Source organism: Fulmarus glacialis, unplaced genomic scaffold (genome assembly GCF_000690835.1).
Source record: "Fulmarus glacialis isolate BGI_N327 unplaced genomic scaffold, ASM69083v1 scaffold16543, whole genome shotgun sequence".
Lineage (NCBI taxonomy): Eukaryota > Metazoa > Chordata > Aves > Procellariiformes > Procellariidae > Fulmarus > Fulmarus glacialis.
In genome coordinates this window covers 924-16716 of record NW_009205017.1, presented here as the reverse complement: position 1 = coordinate 16716, position 15793 = coordinate 924, and the positions used below count along the sequence as shown (strand labels likewise).

At 39.3% G+C, this 15793-nt stretch overlaps 1 protein-coding gene across 1 annotated transcript; it reads right to left on the bottom strand.

Moving 5' to 3' along the window:
* Positions 1-302: 302 nt before the first annotated feature.
* LOC104070538 (protein-methionine sulfoxide oxidase MICAL2-like) lies at positions 303-15572 on the bottom strand (the record flags this gene model as incomplete). Its single annotated transcript, XM_009575230.1, has 13 exons — positions 303-434; positions 1048-1149; positions 1372-1590; positions 3104-3208; positions 4376-4525; positions 5122-5193; positions 9495-9607; positions 10117-10316; positions 12486-12633; positions 12729-12819; positions 13022-13148; positions 14381-14496; positions 15315-15572. Coding segments are annotated over 13 exons (1833 nt in total), but the record flags the coding sequence as incomplete, so codon positions are not given.
* Between the last annotated feature and the right edge of the window lie 221 nt (positions 15573-15793).

Sequence of the window (15793 nt, the reverse complement as noted above, 5' to 3'; positions counted from 1 at the left end):
ATCCAATAACAGAACATTTAAAATAAGCAACAACGCAAAATTTTTAGAATTGAAGCAAAAATTTTGTTAACTATTTGCTTTGTTCTTCAGCTTTATATCTTAACTATTTTTAACGACGACTTTCCTCTTACAAACATGCAGAATTAACAACAGTGAACAAAGTGAAGTTTGATTCAAATGTGAAATACAACCTATACAACAGATCTGCTGGCAGCGCCTTCCATCCAAGCCATTTCTCAAGCAGCTTTAGCGCAAGTTTGGAGGGGGGGGGGGAGGGGGTGGGAAATCTATTAATAGAGTACCTGTCTAGAAGGAACAGCAGGGGAAGCTGAACCAACAGATGATGGAGAAGAGGCAGCAGCTGAATCATGAGATGGAGGGCAAGAGGGAGTTGGGGGCTGAGAATGGGATAAGCCTTTAGTAGGTAGCTTATTCTGTGTAGAGCAGAAACAGGAGAGTTATCCAAGAGACAGTGACATTAGCACAGGTTAAGAGAATAATTTCACAGTCATGCATCAAAAAAATATAAAGATAATAACTACAGTTCTGCTCTTTTCTCTATTTCTGCACAGTGAGGAGCCATGGAAACCATCATGGCAAAACCTTCACGGCAAATGATATTGTTGTACTCAGTTTTCTTACAAAAAATATTTACAGTGGGCAGTAAGGTAAGATAGTGCTGGGAGAAAGCATAACGAAACATAAGAAATGCCAGATTGCACTAAGAGCTACTGCTCACCAATTCATTAGAAACTGTGAGCTACCAGTGTATACTTAAGCACAAGACATGGTTTATTCTAACACATTTCTCTCATGCTGAAGTACTCTGACTAGCTTTATGATTTAGATTGTGTTTCACCTCAATTAAATTATGCAATAATATTTAAACACAGCTTTTTACAGTTTCAGTGGAATCCACATTACTTTTCAGATCCACCTAGGATGAAAGGAAAATTAAAAACAAAACTACTGCAATTTTTTTCCGTCCATGAATTCTTATACATCTTCTAACTCAGCACTTCTTCAGGTGCAAAACCTAATATTCACCTTTGGAAACTCCATGTATCCAAACATTGAGGCAAGATGTGCTGCTTTCTCTTTAATGTTCTTTTTATGGAATTCCCTATTTGCTATGGTCTGAGCTCTTTTCTGCAATAAGAGCCAGGGAAGGAGAGCCAAGAAAAGAAAGAGAGAAAGATTTCAGTTAATGTCACATATGTCCTCAGAATACAGCAAGTTTGTAGAAAGACTTTTTATTGTCTTAATATAACCTAAAGTCAAAGAGAAAAAGCTAGCATATCCAGGGAAAATGCAGTAGACAGATTAACATATGCAGTTAAGAGACAGAAAGGAAAAGAAATTGCTTGTCACCTGTTTCATTTTTTCCTCCAGGTGCTGAAGGCGCTCAAGCACTCCAGAAAGTACAAATGCAGCAGAACAGGCAGATGCGAGATTTTCAGAGGTTTCTGACAGACTGGGCTGGGTATCTGTTTTTTGTACAGTCTTTGCTCTCCTGGCCATATGATCAGAACCACTTAAAGACTGTTTGGGTTCCCTGACCTCGTGTTCACTCCTAGCTACCACCTGAAACTGGGAAACACTTGAAGTGAAAAAAATCTGCTTTCTGCACTACCATGCAGTATATGCAGCTTTTAAGGATGCTTCCGAAAGCGCAGCACAGTCATGCACATAACTAGAAATAAAATGTTCTCACATCACTCTTTGCACACTATCTACTGCATCTCTGATGCTTGTGGCCATACACTGAAATAAATCAGTCCGACATAACTTATGCAGGTCTTGACATCCTTCTCTAGGTTTGTGTCAGTTTTTATGAATAACCCCAGATAGCATCTGTGCAGAAGAACATGACACTACACCTCCTTCTAAGGTTTTTAGGAAAAGTTTTGGTGGTTTTTTTTAGCATGACATCTGCCTGAAACTAAACTTACAATCAAATTGTAAGAATATCAACAGTAGTTCTTGGCATAATTCTAGATCTAGTCTGACCCAAGTCAAGCTATAATGTATTTCAGATATAAAGCATTTTCTGAGGAGTTCAGAATAGGTCTCTGAATTTGAACCTTCATATAAAATAGCTTTTGAAGTAAATGAAACATTTGAACCAGTTCAGCTTTATCAAATTCAGTCTCAAAAATGACCTTCCAGTTGGTCTTTTCATAACAGTTTTCTACTTCATCCTATCTGTCCAATTCAAATAAATACACAAACTTTCTCAGAATTAAGATTAAAAAACCTAGGATAGCACACCTGCCTTTAAAACAATTCTCAACTGGTTCATGAATCCGCATTTTTCACCAAGCTGATCTGCAGATTTCCACATGCAATGCAGATCCTGTTTCACTACAGACTACTCTTGAAATGCCACTACAGGATATTTACTTCCATTTCAAACTCTAATGTAAAGTGAGTATCAATACTATTCGATACGAGATCGCTTTCATTGGAAGTACTAAGTGAAAAATTTAGACAGTGTATTCAAAAATTTTGCCCCATATTTATGATGCTGCAAAAAAGCTTTCAGCAGAAATTCTTATCACAAGTTCTACTTAAAGAAATAAAAAAACACCTGGGCATCAATATCAGCTTTTCAGTGCTCTACCTTTTACCTTAGACATTTTTGCCAGGCTTCTCGGGATGAAAAACTTCCTTTGCCTTATCACTACAACAGCCCAAAGCACTGAGTACATGCACAGACAAATTTTCAGGTACTGCTGTAGTTTTCTCGCATGTTAAATACAGCTATGTAATTATATTTATACAATTTCGAGTCTAACACAAATCAACACCTATGTTTTTAGGTTTTTTTTCTACACAGTTCCTAATTCTTTCAAATAGTTTTCTCATCTGGCCAAGCAGGTGTAAAATAGCCTTAAACTTTAATGTGGTTTTCACAATTCTCAGCTAAATATATCTGTTAACCCTGCAGATTACATCCAAATATTGTTTTATTTATTTTTTTTTATATACATATATATATGTACGTGTATATATGTATTTTCTGTAGTTACACAATAACACTGAGTTCCCAGCAGTAAGAGAAATGGTGTGCTTGTCAGGTGTTACCCATATGAGTTCCTACCTGCCTTTTTGGTTGAGGTGGAAGAAGACTTGGATCCTTAGGTTTAGCAAAGCGAGGATTAACAGGAGGGTCAGAAGAGAGCAGGGCTGGTCTATCTATTAGCTCCTTGTAAAGCATTTTTAAAATTATAAAGACAGAGTGGAAAAAAAAAAGGAAGACAGTAAATACGATTCAAAGATCTTTTGAGGCAGAAATAAATAAAAGCTGCTTTTAACGACACATTACTATGGAGCTTAACAACAGATTTTGCAGATTTTTGTCACCTACCCATTTTATTAACCACTTCTACCATCAAAGATATACTTAAAATTCAGCACATTCAGTATTCTTTAAGAGAGGTTACGATCAAAATGTAACGCATCGAGGCTTCCTCCAACATTGCCAAGCAAACCTCTGCACACGTATCACATGCAGAAAGCTCTAGGCATTGACAAGTAGCCAAGTAGAGTGCAAACAACAGTGGTTCACAAGATGAGAAAGTCACTTGACATCTATAAAGCCTACACTTGTAGAGAACTTAAATATGTAAATAAACAAAAGGATACAAGCACAAAGAATTAAGAAAGCCACCACCCTTGACAGAACCTCGACACCTTGCTCATCCTTCCTTCAGATCTTTTAGGTGACAGATCCAAACTCTGCTGACTCAAACCATCTCACTGGCTAAAGTGTGATTTTGAGCTTATCATTCCTAACTTGACAGCACGGGATTATTTCTAAAACACCACTAGTCACACTAACAACAAACTATGAAAATGCGGTGGAATGTACAAATATATTCCATTATGCCTACTTTAGGAATGGAAATGGCAGCTGGACACATCTTGCAAAAGATCAGGTTCCCTTCTTACGCTTTCTAAATTTTCTACAAAAGAAGATTCCACTGGATATGTAGTGTCCTTTATTCATAGAATATAGGAGAAAAAAAAAGTCCTTCTGCAATACCATATGCAGCCAGCTTAGACTTCCACACAAAGCAAAAATTCTCAGACTGGCTTACAAGAGATTTCTAGACATTGCAATTCCACTACACTTTATTAATGTAACAGTTATTAATATATTATATTAATATGCATTAGTCAATCTATATTAGTCATATTTGTTCACTAAGTATTGAGAGGAATACCTTTAATTTACATAAAGTGTAAAAAAAGACAACCCACTTCAAACACATAACAGATCAATTTTTTCCCTTGGAAATCTGCATCACGCTCACAAGGAGGGACTACAGTTTAATTTCAGAGATTACTTTTATGTTCACCTGTGACCTACCTGCCTCCGAAAAATTGTATTTGGAGCATTCTCTTCAAACTTTGCTAACAGTTGAGTTGCCATTGATTTAACTTTATTCTGGTTCATTCCTTCTCTGCCATCACTCTGTTCTTTCCCCACATTTGTCCCTTGGCTTGAAAAGCCTGAAGCCTGTAAGGAAAAAAAAACCACTATGTTTTTCTCCAGTTTACCTACGACACTCAGGAAGAGAGAGAAAGAGAGATAACATCCTTATCAGCAAAGGGTGAAAGAAATACAGTCTACAGTATGTTAAAAATGACATTGGTTAGCATGCAAAAATCACCAAAAAAATACTTTCTTTGGTCCCAGAGTACAGTAAAAAGGGAACATTAATCAGTGCTGTGATGATAAAGCAGAGTCACAAAGGTAACTAATCAGAGAAGGGCTAGGGACCAAGCTGCAATGCAAACTCTTCAAACAAAAATTTGTTTAAACAACTGAGTTGGGAAAAGGAAAACAAACAAACAAACAATACCTTAAACGTTCTTGGGTCAGAAAGAAAACTAGTGCAATTTAGGTAATGCTCTCCTCCTCCCTACCAAATGATTTAAATAAATTTAGCTCTTCTTTAGTGCACACCACAGTAAATTAAAGGTTTTAAGGGGAGAGGCTTTTTGTTCCCGCCAAGCACAAGAGGCCAAGCCCTGGCCCCCCGACGCTCACTGCTCCTCAGCTCTGGTGCTCAACAAGGAGCTGGATGTGTGTGGACACCACTGAACACCAACCTCCTCGAAGACACCGAAAAGACCTTTTCGACGTCTTTTGTTAGTCTCATTTTCTTCGGTTTTCCCTTCAACCTGAAACGGTAAAGCCAAAACAAGTTCTATGGATTACTGCAGCAGTTACTAGATTTACGCACGCAGTTCCTCCCAGGATATTAACTTTCATAACCAGGCAAGTGCGGTCTGGCTGTGTTAAACGAGGCAAACAGAGGTGAGCACTGCCAGCGTGCGGGGGCCCTCATTGCACTGGCGTGCTCAGCAGGGTCGTTCCTCGCGTGAGGAGCCTGGTGGCCCTCGTGGCAGTTACCACGTATGTAAAAGCTGCCCTACAACCCCCGACTGGAGCTCCCACTGGACTCTGATGGGTGAAAATACATGCTCGTACACTTTGGTGAACACAAGCCCTATAACGTTGGTGTTTACCTTTTCCTCTTTCAGTACTATAGAGTTTGTAATTCACAAAGCACTAGCACATCCTTGAAGAAAGAGGCATTACAGCATCAGTTATTCTGTGAATTTTAATCTAGACTACACTAGTTTCCATATAAACAGCAAAATCAAAAAACCCTCACTCTTTCACTATAGCCTCCACATCTCTTAACCTAGATATCTGCACTCAGATGATGTGTTCTTAATGCAGAACTAGCTCCTTTTTTGGAGCAATTATTGTCTGCCTTAAAGGTCTGTCTCCCTTGTAAGGTTCATCTCCCTGACTATGGCTTTACATTACAGTACTTAAGCAACCAAATTGCCTATTTTGTGCTCAAGCTATGCACATGTTCAATTATTTTACTGAACTAGAGATTACAAAAACAATAAATAATACTTCATACTCAGTCCGCAGAAACTTGCAAAACAGTCAATGCTTAAAATTTGTATCAGCTCTTACTAAATTCAGTCTTGAAGAATTGGTACAATGGAGATATTCTTTTGTCTGATAAATGTCACGTTAGGTTATATTTTATGAACAATAAACTACATTCCACTTATTTGCATTTGCCCACACTGTAGCTCAGTGATTGCTCAGCCAACTTAAAAAAAGAAAAAAGAATAAAAGAGAAAGATCAAAGAATACAGGCTTCCTTTTTACATATACACTGTTTATAATAAATCATTACGCAGTGAATAGAAGTAATCCCAAACAACTTCTGGGCAAACACCAAAAGAATGAGATGACAGTATTTTGATTCCTTTGTATGCTTTTCATACATTGTCTTTCAAGCACCAGCTCTCAGTAACCTAGCTTTACACTACCTATAATCATTAGTCTACCAAGGAAGAGTGAACAACGTAACAGCACAATGTATTCTGCATAATAATCTGTACCACATAAAAGCAGAATTTGCCTAAGTGAATGGAGCAAACAAGATGTTGCCTTTCAAAAATCTTACATAAAGGACTTTCATTAACATATTTACAAAGAAGTGAAAGACAAAGCAATTTAATTGCCTAGCAAAACTCCAAGAAAAAGGATTGTGCCCTTTATTGTGTAAACACCTCCATTCATTTATTAGTCTGGAGCACAGGAAATCTCAGTTCCTCTCCAGCCCGGCTGACACTCGTAGGAGAATGGAAAACGTTATCCAGCCCAGCACAGGCTGCCAGAACAGCCACCGCCGCACCAGCTCCAGGCCCCCGCTTCCTGGTCTCTCACAACCTGCGCCCAGATAAGGATCCCTCCTCCAGCCAAATAAAAGGACAAAGTAGATGGTACAGAAAGTTCAGTAAGCAACACTCTGTTACCCCGGCTGGTTTTTGACTGTGTGATACGCAAGTGCTTTCCTACTGTCATGCCTGGATAATGCTCAGCACCACTTTTTGCAGAGGAAAGAATCATAAAACTGAAGCCACAGCCAAATTCTTAACTCAAGCAGTTGCTTTCCAAGGAGCTTCATTTCCCAGCTAGTTTCAGACGGTTATGGCACTCACAAGTCTCTGTCCTAACCCGAGTCCTGTGTTTCTTGCTAAGTTCCATGCCCCATCCATGACAGGGCTGCAAAGCCTCACACAAAATAAGGTCTTGACAGTCCTGTTCCCCAAGTTGATTTGGAAAATATCGCTTCCACTCTCCTTTCAAATGAGCCCCTGTAGTGCAAAACCAAAGGGGCCCGTCAAGCAAATCACCTCATGCTTTCATGTAGTGCCAAGAACTACACCTCCTGTTATGACAGAAGGCTTATTTCATGATGGGAGGTTAGTCAGAGGGCTGTATGGCTTAGTAATGGAAAGCTCTCCCCACTACTAAAAGTCTATTTACTTCTGCAAATAACTCATGGAAAAACAACAACATTGTGGTCATGAAAAAGGTTTTTCTTCTAAAGAAGTCACCCACAAGAAAAAGCAATATTTATTTTGCCTATTTGGTTTCTCACTGCTTAGTTAGCTGGGAAACATGTCACTTGATTTTGTGTATATGTGGGTGGCAGGGAAAAGTTATTTCCTAAGAAGGATATATGAGGTTACTGGGCAATTGACTGTCCACAGGTTTTGAAAATATGTTTGTGGATGGAAAATATTCAAGACGTAAGTCAGTCTAGGAAATATCTGGAAATTCTAGAGTAATTCTTCAGGTGAAAAAAAAAAAAATTGCATTTCTACTAAAACTGAGAAGATAAGATAGCAACAAATTTAAAAAGCAATATATTAAAATACTGAGAAATGCAGTAAATACATGTACACCTGAACTTTTATTAAGGACACTGAATCCCAAAAGAAGTAGGAAATCTGTACTTCTGCAGGCAAAACTTAGAGTCTCTGCATAGATGTAAATGAAGCAATACATTTTTATTTTAACTTTAAGTTAAGCATTAAGGAGGTCTGTTTAACAAAAAAAAAAAAGAAAAGAAAAAAAAAACACAAAGAAAGAACTTGAGAATCATTGTAGTCGATACAGAGTTTCTGGCTAGCCCAGGAAACTCAAAACCTGGAACAGTTTTGCATTAAGCTGTGTTTAGAAAATGCAGAAGTTAAATTCATTTTGGTGGAGGAGTACATGCTGCTGTGTAACTTGTGCTGGTTAATCTGCAACAGTTGGACTTGAGACACTGCTGCCTCTGAGCCAGGTTGTGCAGACACTCCCCATTTAAATTGCAGTTAAAATGAAGGTAGGCTTGGCTATGAAAGCAAAGCCCCTCCTCAAGGTCTCCTTTCAGAAGAGGACCAAGCTAATGAATAGGCAGAAGGTGAAACAGTTTATTACTGAATAATTTCATTAGAGTAACTTTTAAATTAAATCATGTAAAACTTTTGAAGTTATAATCTATTCAGAAACACAAAGACAACACTCTCACTGCACACAGTCCTATGCCAGACAGTATTAACTCAGGTCTCCATAACCCTTCAAGGCCCTGGAGTCTTTAATTGCAACATGTACGGGCATGGATGTTTCTTATACAGGGACATAAACAGGGCATGTCAATAAGTTTTCATTAATAAGTGACCAAGAGAGAAAAAGTATATGGGTATGACTAAAAAATCATTATCTCAGAGCTGTTAGTCAATCTGCCCACTGTTTGTCACCGCTGCAGGCTTTATACATCTGTGAGGGTTTGAAAGCTGCCCTCCAGAACCTTGACAGCATCCACAAACTGTTGAAGTCACTGCTTTAGTTAAAAAAAAGCACTCCCACCCAATCAATAAGCATTCTAGCATACCAGTGATTATTTGAACTGATATATAATATTATAGCTGTATATTTAACTCTAGGAATACAGAACTACAGTACTATTTTTCTTAAAGGCAGAAATAGCCCAGAAAAATTCCAGAATTTCCCATCTCAAACAAACAAACCAACCAACCCAAAAAACCAAAGCCCCCAACAAAAATACAAAACTTAGCATCTAGCATTGTACAAAACCTCCTTAAAACGCCTTTTGAAAAATTTCCAAAAATAAAACATAAAAGACAATACAGGTAATGGAGCCAAGATCTCAAATATTTCAAGTTGAAAACCACAACTTACAAACACACCAATTGAATTTGCTTTCCCTCACTTTTACCTACACTGAAAAAGATTGACATGGACAACAGATCCAAATTCTTCCCAAGTACACCCAAATTCTCACTGTGATTCAAAATTTTGCATTCACAGAGAACGCTTAACTGGGACTATTATTAATGCTTCAGCAATTTGACACTGACAATGCTTCAGTTTTATCCTTACAAACATCATAATGATTGAGTGTGCATGTGTGTGTTAGCTTTGTTTACTGTGAAATCTTATTTTACTTTTTTACTATGCTCAAAAAATCTCCTTCTACAAGTCTTTTAATAGTAGGATATATACATATAAAAAACCCTTACTTCTGAGCCTGACAGGTTTTTTTTCATCTTTTTAAGGGAAGGATTTATAAGGCAAGTCTTCCTTCACAACTTACCTTTGGTACTCGTTTTCTTGGTAAAGTTAAATTGATGTAATTATTAAAGATGAAGTTCGATGATTTTGCTGAACAAAGATCATTATTTTCTCCATTTTGCTTGTCGCCAGCATCTGTTCAAAAAATGACTGCTTAGGATATTTATTCAGATTTCTTTTTTAAATACTTTGACTAAGCCAGAACTTTCCAGTTGAGTGCTGGTAGCAATTATATATAAGAAACCCAGGCAAACAAAAGTAAATACATACAATGTAGGGTGACTTTTTAAAAAAGGAAGAGAAACACCCAGGAATGGACATGCCATATGCAGTCATTCCTTACCAGAGAATCACTCTAACGACCTGATACATGAACTTCATGATGTCAAGCCACAGTTATCCAGCTGCTCCTGTTCTCTGAAACCACCAAAGGCCCACAAAACCCTGGTCTTCAATCATTTTTCCCTCTTTCCTTTTTTAAGCACAAGGTAACCTTTGCAGACAGAAGCAGGCACGCTTGCATGCCAGAACGGCTCAGCTGGGAAAGGACTCTTGGCTCAAGAGCAATGCTCGTAAGCAGCCTGGATGAAGTGCTTCCGCTCCCCAAACTTGCAAGAATTAGGAGCAGCCTGGGTTCGGCTTACCTACTGCCCGCAGAGGTGCGCCCCTGAACAGTTCGTAAAACTTGGAGAGGTACATGACCATGCTGAGCTTGTCGGGCTCCCCGGCCGACCCCACCTCCTTCCCCGTGGTCACAGGGGGGATCCCAAACTCCTGCTCAGCAACATCGAACGCCAGCTGGTTGTTTTTGACAACGTCCTCTTCGTTCAGAGCATCGAAGTCGCTGCGGGGACAACACACTGGCGTCAGTGGTGATTTGCTCTCGGCTCCCCTCGGAAACATGCGGTCCTCCCTTGCCCGTCGGAGAGGTGCAGAACAGCACCATGAATGAGGGCACAGGCATTTCACTGGGTCAAAGCTACAGAGTCTACACAATGCCAAAGGTAAAAGTCTCATACAAATCCCATTATTACAAATCCTGGCTTTGCCAAAAATGTAATTTAAAAGCTATTTCATTGAACTGGATTTTCATGTAGTCCCATGAAAAAGGATTCCTTATTTATGAAGAAACGCAATTCCTCCTCAGAAGTGCTAAGAAACCTTTTTCCTTTCCAAATACAGCTGTGGTACTACAGATTTCACCTGTTAGCAATTGACTTTTTAGTTTTGATTAGTTCTATAAATCATCAAAGCCAGGAGTAGTAAATTTAGGCTAGCATTTTATAAAACAAAGATGTTGTATGTACGCGCACACACATGCATAGACACTACCTTCCTTTTTAAGGTGTTACACGCACAGTCTGAATGAAGACCTCCTGTCCATGTCATAACTGGATTTAGCAGTGCACTAAGTAAGTACATCACACATCTGCAACTGTGTTATCCATTTTCTAATCCATTTTCTATGGGACCTATTCTAAGACTCTGGTCCCTTGAACAGCTTCCAAAATTCATGATTAAAATAAACATGTGAATAAATTACAAAGCTCCAGGCAGGGTAGTTTCTTTCTCCTCATAAGGAATGTGAGTTTTTGAACCCCCAAAGAATTTCTCTCTCTCCCCCGACCCCCACACTCTGCCTATTTCTGGAGCCAGGGTCTGCAGGCAGCCCTCCGCCCCAGACCTGCCCGCAGCCCACAGACAGCCGCCTCTCTTGCCTGCCCGGCTTTCATCTGGCCAAGTCCTTCAGCAGTCCCATTTAATACAAAACCCGACAAGATCCGAACACAATGTTAATTAAACAGCAGGAGGACTGTTAGCTCAGGAAGATAAATCTATCAACTTTCTGGAGAGAGCAGTGCTTAAGAGACATGCTTTCCACAGACAGCAAAGATTACTTTGCTTTCTACACTGTCTCTGCCTTATATCCACAAAACCATCCATAATTCCCGTTTTTTTAAAATAACCCGAGGCAAAAAATATCTTATTCTTACACTGTTAGCTCCTCCTCTGGCAAAGCTGTACAAACAAGCACCCTGGGTATCACTCCTGTTTTTTCCAACTTATCACACCTCATACAAGAGCTCAATCATTTCTTTCCTTTATCCACAGTAAAAGGAGGCTGACAATAACTCATTCATGACTCTTAAGTCTGTGTAGGAAGGCAAGAGAATGCATCTGCTGCATTCTGGAGACCGGCGAGAGGACAGAAGGACACCGCGCACTGCATCAAGCAGGCCCAGGCACCCAGTGCCAGCAATTGCCATTTCCTGACACCTCTTATGCACTGACCCTCTTGTATATAACTGAGGAACCTGACAAAATATTCATACATAAGAAGTCAGGTCTTGTAGGGTTAGGACCCCAGAAACACTGGCGAAAGAGGAATGCTGGCTTACATTCAATCCCTAAAGCAGTTAATTTTCAAGGGCCAGCCCTTGTTGCATAGCCCATGTGCAAGGGCACTGCGCTCTTCTGGACAAAGACTTGTGCAAAACCACCATCTCCTGTGCACCTCTATGGCCCAATTTTTCATGACCCTCATAGCAACCACTATAACACATTGAGGATGGCTCATTTAAGGCTCATCCAGGTGTTTCTGCAACTCATGACAGCGCCAATATGGCTGTGGTTTTAAACATACACTAAAAACCTGTCTCCAGGGACTTGGGAATGCAAGTTTCACATTCTCCAAGCTCTGCAATTTTTGTTTTAAATAGCCATGTGACTCCCACAAACATGATCATAACTCATAAGGTTCAATGCCTTCCCAGCTCTTTGAAAACATCTATATTTCATTTTAAATGGCATGCAAGGACATACAGAAAAAACAAAGCAAAACCAACCCCACCCTCCTCATCCCCCAAACCTGGCAATGGTGTGCACCTCCTTGCAAAAACCAGCAATAGAAGGGGACTGTAGACTATCAGTGTTGTTCTGGTTGGTCTTACGCTATACTTTGGCAAACGCTTAATATATCCTACACTCAACAAGATCTACAGATGTCACTTACATGAGGTCAGGTCTGAAGCGATGGATAATTGCACACAACGCAAGGCCACTCTTCCAGGAGGTAGTCAGGTCTGTGACGTTAACATTACGGTACCCTTCTGTCTGTTTCTGACACCAGGTCAAAAGCTTGTTAGGTCGAATATCTGACTCTGCAGTTACAATAGAAAGCAAACATTTTGATCAGTTTTTGTATGCTCAGAAGGCTCCAAATATTAAGCCACAGCAAACATGAGATGTCACATACCATGTCTTGAGAGATTCACTGATCTTCTAATGGAGCTTACTCTTTCGAGAGGACATTGTTGTAACTCATTGGTAACATATAATTGTCTCACCTACAAGTAAAAGCGATTGGCAGCATAATGTTAGAATTGCTTGGAGAGAAAAGAAGAGTTTTCATTCTAGGTTAACTTTATCAACAGCTGGATCTAAATTAAGGAGTCTCCTGAAGACTTTGTTTATGCACCAGTTGTAGCCCTATTTCTCCCAGACAAAAAATGAACTGTGATTTCACAAGCAAGCCTCATAAGTACTGACCTGGTGAGGTCGAACACAGCTTGAGTTCAAGTTTGGGTATCTTGTTCCCGGGTCAATGGTATACTGCTCGAAGTTCTTGTTAATATTTTCAGGGGTAGTCTGAGGCAAGAGCCGATAAATGCTCTCTCTTATAGAGAAAAAAGATGCAAGAGGTATTGATTAAAATAAATATTTATTATATAAAGAGTATTTTTTTCTTGCTGCTACCTGCACCTTACTTTGATTCTGCCAGGACAAGTGTTATGCACTAAATGCATAATGCATCCATCCCATTTCTTACCCCTGCTCAGCAGGAGAAGGATGCCAGACAGAAAAAGGACAACAAAAAGACAGACTCTTAGAACTTATGCCCATATTTTCCCAAGGCAGGAAGCGAGCAAAAGAAGAAGAAAAAAAAGGAGGTTACATCATTCAGTCATCTGGTTTCGCTTTAACGTCCACCCAAGGAGTAACTTCTTTACCACATAACAGCACTAAATCCCATCATTCTGCAATTCCTATAACCACCACAGCCTTTTCTATTATGCTGTTCAATTTTCCATTTGGGACTATGCCGTGTTTGAGTCATCCCACAGGCTTCTATCTTAAAACTTCTCAAAGCACTGTACTTAGTAATGCTTCTACTTGCTTTACCACAACCGTGACTATTTCTATTATGTATCTGCCCCAAAACAGCCTGGCAGCTGTAGCAGAGCAGGGCAGTTGCCATCAAGACCAAAGTCAGCAACTTCAGCCATCAGACCATGGCGACACCAGGATTGCTGGTGTACTTAACAACAGATTTTTTTGCCCCGGTCAAAAAGACATTACATAGATCACATTACATATGATGCAGCATTATAGCAATTCTCCTTTGCCACACATTTATCAGTCTAAATAAAGAGGGCATCAGGGCTACTAAGCTAAAACGCACAGTTAAAATCACAGATACCAACTATGAAAGCTGATAGTGTTAAAGTATTTATTTAGACCTGTTTGAGGAATTTTTTTTTTTTTAAACTAAAAAAAAAACCAGGTGCTGAAATGGTTGGAGGGTTAGTCTTTTGACACAAGGTATCTTTCATTTATTTCCTTAAGGATCACACTTAATTCTAGTCATTAGTGACTTAAATTAGTGATTTAAACCCATGTCACGCACATTGCTGGATGTCTGCATTAGTGTGCAGAAGCTTACAGAGCAAAGGCCTACTGCTATTTTAAATTGTTCAGTAACCTGAAGGAATGGATAATTTCAACCCAATGCCATTGCAGAGAAAAAGTATACTTCTGCTGTTAGCATTCTGAATTCCACTGCCTTCTACCAATCCTGCAACTCTTCAAAACACTGGAAACGATGGAGAAGACAAAAGCAGCACTCACCGTTCAGCAAGGATTTCTAATGGGGGTTTTCCTTGAGCCCAGCTCCGCACCATCCATGCAGTATCAAAAGCAGCTAAGAATCCTCTTGCACAGCCAGTACCCATTGGCCAGAAGGGCTGTAAGAAGCATTTACATTTTAATTCCTTGTATTTCTTAAGGTCTTATTACAGAAGTAACTTGCAATGTGGATTTGGAGTCTAGGGTTTCATACTGTCTTAGAAAAGTAGCCCAGAAAGAGTTAAAATACAACATAGCCAACTCTTGCAGTTTTTAGATGTTTCTCTCCTCCAAGTCTTATGTAATGAAAAAGGCTGCCTTCACTTTTTCTTTTTTTAACTTCTGTATTTCAAAACAAATTTCTTAAGCTCAAAAGGTAAAGGCTGAGAAAAAACACAGACCAAATACTCAAGAATTAGTCAAGGAAAAAAAGGGAAAAAAGATGCCTTTCTTCTCATCTCCTAATTTTGCTTTGGACTGATCTTTTCGAACACTTCAGGCTGTCAGCATGAGTTCAAAAAAAATAAATCAGTTGCAACATACACTTTTCACTTCAGAAAGAGAAAAAGAGAACATATGAAGGCAAAGAAATTGCAATAAAAATTTGGACCAAGTTTTTCTCTATGATGGAAGTCAGGAAAATTATGCTATGCACCCAAGCTGAGGACACACAGCTCACAGTTTTAGCCAGAAATACAACTTGCATAAAGCAAAACAGGATCTCAGCCAGAGACTGCCAGCCGAGCATTAGTTATGACATAAACTATGGCATAAAAAAAAAGAAAAAAGAAAAAGGAAAAAAAAAAATCTATTCCAAAGAAGGTACCATAGTTTCAGGACATGTAAGAGAGGACTGTTTGTTTTGGAGGGTAGATTGAATGGCTGGATTAAGAAAAAAAAAAAAAACCCACAACTTGGAAGACATTCTAAGATATACCTCAAGCAAACTATCTCCAACAAGCGCCACCAGGAGCTGATGTCTGTGCCTCTCTCTCACTAGTGCAGCATTTTCAGACGCATACATAGAAGTAAAATCAAACATTGCTACATCTGGTTGCCCATAGTGATTAATTGCAAAATCCAAGGAAGGCAGCTGGTAATTGGTTGCAAAGTCAGCAGCTTCTCTGGCGTAGGACAGCAAATTGCTCTGGTTCACATTTTCCCCACAGAGGAGCAACTCAGTATCAATATAGTCCTGCAAGGAGAGAAGCATGTAGGATTAGATACTCCAACTATCCCCTCTGCACTGCAGTCTCATAGCATGAGTGGCAACCACACATCTCACAGCATAAAGAACCAAGTGAGATTTGTTATCTCCTCCAAAAAGTTAATGCACAAACATAGGTTACTGTACTGCCCCAAACAGGAACTCTCTATGCCAAGACTGAATAAGCAACTTTATTTGCAATAGAATAT